This window comes from Formica exsecta, unplaced genomic scaffold (assembly GCF_003651465.1).
Source record: "Formica exsecta isolate Colony F162 unplaced genomic scaffold, ASM365146v1 scaffold580, whole genome shotgun sequence".
In the NCBI taxonomy this organism is placed as follows: domain Eukaryota; kingdom Metazoa; phylum Arthropoda; class Insecta; order Hymenoptera; family Formicidae; genus Formica; species Formica exsecta.
The window spans coordinates 13,760-24,017 of NW_021853064.1; the positions used below are offsets into that span (position 1 = coordinate 13,760).

A 10,258-nucleotide genomic window follows, 5' to 3' on the forward strand; every position below is an offset into this window, starting at 1 on the left:
CTTAGGCCGGTATTCATAGTCAGTTCTTATTTCAAGACCGTCTTAAGTAATGTCTTAAAATGCTAATACGGCTCTGTGATTGGTTTAGGACACCTTAAGATTGTGCTTAAGTGCCGGTCTACAATAGGTGATTTAAGCCTTAAGCCTTAAGAAATTGATCAATCACAATCAAGTATGAGGAGAATACTCGACTGTGATTAGTCGATTCCTTAAGACTTAGGGCTTAAATCACCTATTGTAGACCGGCACTAAGACGGTCTTAAATATAAGAACTGACTATGACTGCCGGCCTATGAATACCGGCCATAGGCCATAGGCCATAGGCCGGTATTCATAGTCAGTTCTTATATTTAAGACCGTCTTAAGGGTCGGCAGGAGAAACAGTAGAGACCTCTCGCGGGAAGCCGTGAATTACGAATTCGCTTATCCCGTATTACGGCCAAAAAATAAAGAGAATCATGTTAAACCTGTGATATTTGTAATCAATAGGATCATCCGCAGTCCTGTACAGAGCTATTTTTTTGAAAAAAAGAGTTAAAATAATATTTTATAAGTTGACAAGAAAGGTACATACTAGGTACAGCTCATGGCGGATTAGGTGCAGTTGGCCATGAGCTGTATTTCATTTATTATAAATTGCATCTTAAGACATTACTTAAGACGGTCTTGAAATAAGAACTGACTATGAATACCGGCCATAGTATCACTGATCTATGGCCGGTATTCATAATCAGTTCTTATATTTAAGACCATCTTAAGCACAAGCTTAAGATGTCCTAAACCAATCACAGAGCCGTATTAGGGCCGTGGCACATAAAAAAACTTAAGCAGTAAGACTTAAGACGTAAGCGAATTGACCAATCACGGTCGAACAGTAAGGCAGCCATATTGAAACGTAAGCTACGTTGAAAATTCCGTATGGTTGAAATTCTTAAGTCTTAAGTCTTACTGCTTAAGTTTTTTTATGTGCCCGGGCCCTTAGCATCTTAAGACATTACTTAAGGCCATCACACACAAAATTCCGTAAGGACGTAAGACGTAAGAAAATGGACCAATCCCAATCGAGTATTTGGCTCTCTGTAACCTCTCCACTTTTATGGAAAGCCCGATACTTGATTGGGATTGGTCAATTTTCTTACGCTTACGTCTTATGTCCTTAGGGCCACCGCACAAGATTTTCCGTAATGCATTACGTTACGTTAAGTACTGCTTCTAAACCTAAACACGTACGTAATCTTAAACTTCAGTCAACGCACAAACAAAATCGTAACGTAGTATGCTTTTGTTACGTTACGATTTTCTCTGTGCGTTGACTGAAGTTTAAGATTACGTACAAGTTTAGGTCTTAAAAGTTTTAAGAGCAAATGGGAATCGCCCATTTCGTTACTCTCGGTCTTTACATCACTAAAAACAGTATACTCTCCTACTCCTACAGCCTTGTTACTGCCATTGTAGAATGCCCTTTAAGATTGTGCTTAAGACGGTCTTAAATATAAGAACTGACGATGAATACCGGCCTATATCTATGGTCAGAGAGAAGCCTGAGAGAGGCAATGCCGGCGATTTTCGTGGGACGCTTTTTCTAGGCCGTAGAGCAGCGCCGTGCATCCATTTTTAAGAATTGGAAACACTTACCCACATCCACTTTTGCGTGCTGTCCTTGTTCTTCTAACGTATCGCTTTACAGTCGAGATACAACCTGAAAATGCTTTCTGGCCTCTCGTGGCAGAAAGCAGTAATGCAACAAGACTAACGGGCGCCTATTTTATGAGAACTTTATATTTGTATATATACATATGTGCATATATATGTTTAAATTATAGTTAAAATTATACGTGCAATTAAATACTGTATGTTGATCAATAATAATAGTAGAATAATAGGTAACAGAGTGAACAAATACGCAAGATGTAAGACAAAGGGTGCCTATTAGACTTGGTAACTTGTTGCTTCGTTACTATATAATATCGATTATACTTCGTATATCATATCAACGGGATAGAGAAATAGCACGATTGTCAATCCCTGTTTGACATTATTTTGTTAAGAATAACTTTTGTATTTGTCTTTTTTTTGTGAATTGCATTAACAAAATAATGTCAAACAAGGATTGACAATCGTGCTATTTCTCTATCCCGTTGATATGATATACGAAGTATCATCGATATTATATAGTAACGAAGCAACAAGTTACCAAGTCTAACAGGCACCCTCTGTCTTACATCTTGCGTATTTGTTCACTCTGTTACCTATTATTCAACTATTATTATTGATCAACATACAATATTTAATTGCACGTATAATTTTAACTATAATTTAAACATATATATGCACATATGTATATATACAAATATAAAATTCTCAAAAAATAGGCGCCCGTTAGTCTTGTTGCATTACTGCTTTCTGCCACGAGAGGCCAGAAAGCATTTTCAGGTTGTATCTCGACCGTAAAGCGATACGTTAGAAGAACAAGGACAGCACGCGATTGTCGCTCCTTGTCTAGATTTATCTCTCAACGATCGCATCCGTGTGCTCAACGTATCGGTGTGCCTTCACGGGTACTACACACATACGCGATGAAAGAGAGACAAAGACGGCGCGATCATCTCTCTTTGTCAAGCGATCAGTGTACTACCACTATCGAAAAGATCGAAAAGTGGATGTAGCACGGATATGAACCAAATGACCGACAGTATCGAAAAGTGGATGTAGCACGGACATGAACCATATGGAGATTTGACCGACAGTACCGAAAAGTGGATGTGGGTAAGTGTTTTCAATTCCTAAAAGTGGATGCACGGCGCTGCTCTACGGCCTAGAATAGAGACCCTCTAATCAGAGACTGGCCATAAGGGGGCCACTTTTGATTGGTCTAGAATTTTCGTCAACTCCCGCTCATATTTGAAATACACTAACCTTACCATTAACATTATTCAGAAATACAAATAAAAATAAACATTTAAAAGGAATTAAATATTAATGTTCTTTTTATGTACAACATTTTGAAACAATATAAGGCGATTTAAAAAAGAATATTAACTTACCCATCTCTGCTTTTTAGTATACTAATTGTGAGCCGCAGAGCTCCGTTTCTACTTAAATTAAAACAGAATTTGTCTTACGTCAAATTAAACAAAAAGAGTAAAAAATAATTATTGAAGTCAAAAACACTTTTAAATTTACAAAATTTATTTAAAAAAAGCATGTACAGCCATAGACTTACTATCGTAACGCTTATTACTACCATTATTATTAATATCGTTTTTACGCATTATTCTTAGTCTAAATACTGCAAACCTTTTAATTATTTTTAAAAATGATCATAGCCGCTACGTCCACAAACAAATTTAAATTGTAGAGCACGTTGAATAGTTTTATGAGACCAATTTCAACTTCGTTTTTTCATCATTAAAGTCTGGATTTGATCTTCGTTAAAAATTGATGTCAAAGCTCTTTTGTACTTACCGTTTTTAATTTTTGTTTCTAATATTTCTATCGTTTTTCTCTGAGTTTTTATTTTCCTTCTCATATTTATAACTTGTAGAAATTGTTTGTTTATAATTTCTGCTGTTCCTTTACATTGGCTATTTTTTCTTAAATTCATACAAGTCGCACATGAAGACTTAGAAGTAATTATCTGAAAAGAATTGTATGTCATACAAATATGTCAAAATTTTCTGTGTGTCATAGCGTTACTGTTTTAATACGTAATACTTATTTCACATCCCACATCTTGACTTTTATTATTAATCAATTGATTATTAGAAATATTATCTGGCACGTCATCATTATTTTCTGCCAACAATGAAGACTCTGAAGTATTCATAATTACCTGAAAAAAAATTAACGTATCGTACAAATACAGTAACATTTTCCGTTGTAGCATTATTGTTTTCAGACTTACTTCACATCCCACATTTTGACTTTCATTGTTCTTAATCGATAGATTATTATTCACCACGTTTTTATTTTTAAGAAAGAAACCGAATATAGTGGGAACTGCATCTTTTTTTAATTTTCTTTTTCCATCAAATCTTTGTTGCCACATATCAGGAGCAAAATGTACCTGTATAAAAAAAAAATGAATATTTAATCATAATTGATATACAATTTTTCTTAGAAAAAATATACAACATTAAAAATCAAAATTATTACAATAATTTTTAGTTTTTGAAATTTGCAAATTGCGATAAAAGTAAAATATAAAAGAGGAGATTACATATTATATATAGGTTATATACAGTAAGAAAAATAAATATCAGTATACAAATTAAACATAAAAAGCCAGTCTCTGATTAGAGGGTCTCTAGCCTAGAAAAAGCGTCTGACGAATATCGCCGGCATTGCCTCTCTCAGGCTTTTCTCTGCTATGGTACAGACAAAAAGTGTTGTGTGTGTGTGCGTGTGCTGTGTGCGCATGATGTGTATGTACATACTTTTCGGGGCCATGTATTTCGTAGGAGGTAGGAGTTAGCGATCTAGAAATATATAGAAGTCTGTGCTCATGAAGTGATGGTTTCTGCTTCATTCTGCTTCCTAAAATTGAATTACAAACAACATGGCGTTTTCTGTAACTGTTAACAATCTTTTCGTACTCGTTCTAACACTCGCAATTTTCTTTGTTTCTTTAGCGAATTCTGCGAACAGTTATTACGCGTCTGCGAGAGTCGAGGTAAATTTGATATTTATGTTAAATTGTAACAGATGATGTGATTATTTAATAATACGCACCGCGTTTACGCGAACGCATTTTTCATATATTATACGTGTAATCGGGATATACGTGATTATTACATTTGCTCAACAAGTGCTTATTATTCGAATGAAAATTTACGTATCAAGAGATTATAATTGTATATTTCTTATAGAGATCGATGTATTATAATGTTAATGTTATTTGTTGTTTATTTTTCAGAGTTGTAGAGGTTGCTCGCTCAATCGACTGCCGGATGTCAAGCAATTTATCTTTAAAGATCTGCCAAACTAGTATCCTTTATAATGCCATTATAATTATGATTGTGATCGTTTTACTATACACACACACATGTGTATGTATGTATGTATTTTAATTATCTGATGTAAATATATATTACATGTTTTTAACACCTACTAACTTTTTTATTAAAAATGAGCCAAATTGTCTTTCGATGCAAGATAAATTAAAAACTAAAAATTATAGTATATAAGAGAGAAAAAAGAAAATTATTTTACTTCTTGATATTGCAATGTGAAATTTTAGAAACTATCCTTAATAAATATATAATAGCAACAATGTGGAATTCAGACATATACAAGGTGCGATACCAGAGCTTGTACTGTTCAACGAACATGAAGAGGTTTGACAATAAGAATAACTAACTTAATGTAATTGAACGTAATTTGCTATCATCAATTAATCTTTGAAAATATTGCAGGAAGTGGAACGATTGGTATTGTCTAGATTGACTCGGGAAGAATGTAATGAACTGCTAATCTCTAAAGGTTTCAGTAAAAAATCCAAAGACAATAAGGATGAGATGTAATTCTTCAAGTCAATGTATACTTATTGCAAGAAACATTAGCCTAGTCACAAATAACTCTAAAAAAAAGAATTATTCCTAAAAAGTTTTTTTTAATTATAAAACTTGTTAAACTGTGTTTTGTTTATAATTTGTCTTACTATATTTTATACTTAATAATAATTTCTAAAATATTTGTTTAGAGTTTTAATATACATTATAGATATATTTAAAACAAGAAAAGATCATGTTTCGATAATATTAAGAATAAGCAATATATATTGTGTAAAAAATATCAAATAATATCAGGAACAAAATTGTTTTATCTTTTTTCCTTCAATTATTATTATTTCCTTAACATGAACATTAATACAGTACAGAAAGGGGAATATTTACTTTCACTAAAAAGCTGCAATCTGTGATGGACTATATCTAGCAAATTATGATATTTTATATTATGGTACATTTTATAAGCTTTTTTATTTATACTATATTCTTTATTTCTAGTAATTTTTTAAACTTTGGTAAAATTTTTCTCTTACCCCAAAGGAATTAAAATTATTATTATATTAATTTTTTTAACAATACAATAGTAAGTATCTTTCAACTAATCTTCAATATATGTATGTATTAAGCTATTTGTGAAATTAGTATTTTTATAATGCACTAAATCTTTATAAGCCGACTTTTTGCAAAGAAACTGAATTTACAAAGAACTAGCGACGTGTGTGTGTGTGTGTGTGTGTGTGTTAATATAATCTAAAAGGCAGTTTCTCTAAAAAGTCATAATTACTTAAATTTATCTTAACTAAACTTTTAAGAGTTTTAGAATAATATTGTTATACAATTATTAAAAACAAAATTGTAAATTGTTGGTTGTAAAATATATGCTTTTTAATGCACAATAACTTACATAATAATAATTAACAAAAATCTGTATATTTACCATTGCTATATATAAATATATATATAATATATTCTTTGACTTTTTAATGTTTAGTATATAATTATATGTTTATTCTTCTTTTTTCTCTCTTTCCATATATTATATAAATTTTATTTACAAAATTTTAAAACATTAATCTAACAACATAAATATACAAATAAATGATGTAAATTATTCTCTCTTTTTACTTAACAAAAATATGAAAGAAAATGTGCAAGAGCACATTTGTTAATTAATGACTTCTTTTGTAGAATATAGCCATTTCAAACAAATTACAATTCAATAATTCAAGATTCCAAAGTATGTAAAAAATTTGCGTAGACTTGTAGCAGAGAAACAAAAACGAGGATCATTAAATTAAAGAACAAACAACTTTCATTAATAGTCTTGCGAGAATCCAGTTTTTATATTGTGTTATATTACAATATATATCATCATTCGAACGCGTATCTTACTCTAGATTATATGTATATATACACACTGTTCAAACCCCTGCAGTTCCATATAAAACCGCGTCATTTATCGTAACGATGTACATTAATATTTCCTCTATATTCTCGCTTAAGTTATACATTGTTATGCATTAAATATGTTAGATAGCGACTTACGTATACCCTCTCTCTCTCTCTCTCTCTCTCTCTCTCTTATAACGAAATAATATATTTATATAATACATACATACACAAATAGAATAAAGAAAGTGACTATAAAATAACAGAGCTGTTCAAATTGGAAAGAAATCATTTCGTACTTTGAAGCACGCAAATGCCGACGAAATTGTGTGAAATTTGCATGAACAAATTGCACATCATATTTTTTTCAATTTTTCTAGAGAGAAAGTGGAAACAAATTTTAATTGGATGGTTTTTTGAGATATACATAAATTCGTTTTTCTTTTTCAGAAAGTGTTTGCAGACAGAAACCAATGTAATATTATGATTATTATGGAAAACGATATCATAAATAAGACAAAGTATTACAAGTTATCAAGCAGATTGGTATCTTCAAATTTAGGAGCAATGTTACGCCATCAACAGCCAACAGATGAATATTACCGCTAACCATAAAAATACTTTAGATAAAAACTGTTCTTCTTCATATTGCGGTGTGCCTCTGGGAGCTGCAAATTAATAATTTTAAATTGCCTCTCAAACATTATTTTAATTATTGCCGAAATATAAGATTGATCACAAAATTCGTTTATCTTTTATTCATTAATATAAATGCAAAAAAAATAATTAACAAACTTTAATTAATTTTATAAAAAAAATTATTGAGAAATTAAATATTATATATAAATTAAAACTAAAAATAAAATTGTAATTTTGTTATTATGTATGCAGTTATGCATATATTATGCATGCATATTCATTGCACATTGTTGTATTGTCATGATTTTATATTATGTAACTCATGTAACTTATAAGTATTACCTGCACTTGGTCGTGCTTCTCCGAAGTTAAAAGTTGACGTGAAAAAAGCAAACGGAAAAGTGCCGATGCCAAAGGACATGTAGGAACCATCGCCGAAACCGAAGCCGGAGAAGCCGACATTGGTCTCCGGCTCTGATCTTTGACCGGCTGGACGTGGTGGTACATTGTTCCTGAAAACGTTTCACTAATTGAATATATATTATATTATTTAGCTTGACATTTAATTTTTCTATTATTATTTATTTTTATTCTATTATTATCTATTATATGTATATGTGTTTATAATGCAAAAAAATAGATTTTACAAGATATTTTTTGTATATATATTACTAAATATAATTAATATAATTTAAGTATAACATGCAATATAAAACTGAGATTAATAACTATAATAACTGATTTTAGCAGACAAAATAAATTATACCTTGGATCCTCATGCTTTGTGGCACCACGTCCGTATAATGGAATGACTTTGTCTTTGCTTATGGCAGCTTTGCATACTGGACAGACCTGCCTGGCAGGTCTGGTTTCCAACCACTGATGCAGACATGGCCAACTGCATTGTTATCACTTATATTATTCAGATTATCATAGATAATTTTTTGTTCTCTGATGTATTATGTTGGATGAATAGTTACCAAAAGAGGTGACCGCACATACTGACTACCGCATCTTTTGCAGTGTCTAAACAGATATTACACTCAAACATCCTGTCATCCTTTTCTTTCTCCTCCGCGGAGCCCGCAGATCCCGACGATTTAGACGGGCCTGCTTGTTCCCTTGTCCTACTCATTCTTCAAGCTTTCTGTAATCATACATCCCTTATTTCACAAATATCCTCATATTTATAGAAAAATAACAGAGTAATCAATGCATCAAATATTTATAAATATTTAATAATCTTAAAAGAACTGCATAATTATAACTTTTAACAAACAGGAAGGAAAATTTATAAGTTGCACAATTCCTAATTACACAGTTGGAAATTTATAACTATGAAATGTACATATAACTCGAAAAAATTAATGTGTTGACTAATGTGTTGACTAATCGTAAGATAATGTGTGTAAAACGATTATATCTATATTGTTATAACTTTAAATTTGATAAAAATAATATGCAAATTATTTTTTGCAATTATATACAATTTAGGTTTACAATGCATGTAACAATGGATTATTTCTCGTAAAATTACCAATCACTACGCAATTTTTAAATTGCATTTTGTATGCGAACATTTGATATTAAAGAGATAAATAGCATAGATATATGTATATACTTGCGAACACTAGGAATTTTGTGTCCATGAAAAAAAAATATAAAATTGATATCAGAAATACAAATTTATATGAGAATTATCCAGCATACATGGAAACCTTTATTTTACATTTTCGAGACAATATCAGGGTCAAAGTATTGACCCAGTATTGGTAAACACTTGGGCGTGACACATGTGCAGTCATGCATAAAATATTATTCAATGTTGAAATTTCAAGTCATTTACCATATTTTACTGAAACGTGTGATTAGAAAATAAATAATAATATAATCAGGCACAAATTTATTTTGTGCAAGTCTTTCTCTACCTTTGTGAAAAGGACAAAATATTAATTTCTATCACTTCATATTAAATAGATTTGTGTGTGTGTATGTATGTGATGCGTTCCTTAAGAAATTAATGAACGCATTCTTGCACCTGTCATACCAAGCTTGTCAAAGATCGAAAATAAATCGTCTTATACACACATGCGCTCGCGCGTACACACATACTCACTTTACCACGTCATTCCGTTTTGTTACACTCATTAGACACACACATGATTACGTTGATGCATTATCAAATTATTTAACATTTTTATTGACAACTTTCAGAGCCCCTTTAAAAGTATTATTTATCATTTTTTTTGTTTCCACAGTAAATATCTCTCTATCTCCAAAAAATTACTACTCTTCCTTTCTTTTTTCCATAACCTTATTATTATATTGCGCGCATGCACATATATGATTTTCCAATTTTCATAGATTTATGCTAATATATACTCGTTAACCCGTTTCATCAAACTTTTAATTTCTTTTTGTTTAATTTCTTTCTTTTACCTCTAATTATTTGTGTCAACAGTTTTGTAATCTGTTACTGTTTTTTTTTTACACACACATCAGAACACCACCTCTCCCTACATATGATACTTTCTCTCTCTCTACATCATTATACTTATCATACGTATTTCATATATCTACTAATTCCCACGCTTATATATTATCCACTTTTTATAATTTTCTCCAACACGATTTCTCCGTTATTCAATTTTCTTTCTGCATTTGTTAATTATATATATTTTTTTCATTAAACTTTTTATATATTTTATCGTATGATATATATA

General features: G+C 30.8%; 2 protein-coding genes across 6 annotated transcripts in view; one reads left to right on the plus strand and one right to left on the minus strand.

Annotated features, from left to right (window-relative positions):
* The first annotated feature begins 4,282 nt into the window (after nt 1-4,282).
* LOC115242213 (selenoprotein M-like) lies at nt 4,283-5,887 on the plus strand. 3 transcript variants are annotated; one of them, XM_029818322.1, is made up of 5 exons: nt 4,349-4,463; nt 4,632-4,672; nt 4,916-4,986; nt 5,267-5,336; nt 5,415-5,887. In XM_029818322.1, the coding sequence occupies exons 1-5, from the start codon at nt 4,370-4,372 to the stop codon at nt 5,520-5,522; spliced, it is 384 nt and encodes a 127-aa protein (XP_029674182.1). In that variant the 5' UTR covers nt 4,349-4,369; the 3' UTR covers nt 5,523-5,887. The 3 variants fall into 3 exon arrangements, with proteins under 3 accessions (XP_029674183.1, XP_029674182.1, XP_029674184.1); XM_029818324.1 differs by having other exon boundaries at nt 4,389-4,424; XM_029818323.1 differs by having other exon boundaries at nt 4,283-4,672.
* Nucleotides 5,888-6,822: 935 nt separating this feature from the next.
* Nucleotides 6,823-10,258, minus strand: part of LOC115242211 (E3 ubiquitin-protein ligase RNF185-like) — a 4,144-nt gene continuing 708 nt past the window's right edge. Inside the window, exons 1-5 of one of the 3 annotated variants that reach the window (XM_029818320.1) lie at nt 9,975-10,127; nt 8,516-8,682; nt 8,302-8,433; nt 7,878-8,047; nt 6,823-7,564 (exon numbers count right to left, since the gene is read on the minus strand). In XM_029818320.1, coding sequence (XP_029674180.1) covers nt 7,467-7,564; nt 7,878-8,047; nt 8,302-8,433; nt 8,516-8,670 — 555 coding nt within the window. In that variant the 5' untranslated portion in view covers nt 8,671-8,682; nt 9,975-10,127 and the 3' untranslated portion in view covers nt 6,823-7,466. Of the gene's footprint in view, nt 7,565-7,877; nt 8,048-8,301; nt 8,434-8,515; nt 8,683-9,651; nt 9,792-9,974; nt 10,128-10,258 lie in introns of those variants that run through there. The other 2 variants (XM_029818321.1, XM_029818319.1) reach the window with 2 other exon arrangements.

Bases quoted from the DNA above. Each gene is read 5' to 3' on its own strand.
- LOC115242213 (XM_029818322.1), top strand. From the start codon at position 4,370: ATGGTACAGACAAAAAGTGTTGTGTGTGTGTGCGTGTGCTGTGTGCGC. The intron at 4,673-4,915 runs GTAAATTTGATA...TTTATTTTTCAG, and splicing joins ACGCGTCTGCGAGAGTCGAG to AGTTGTAGAGGTTGCTCGCT. The intron at 4,987-5,266 runs GTATCCTTTATA...AATATATAATAG, and splicing joins TTTAAAGATCTGCCAAACTA to CAACAATGTGGAATTCAGAC.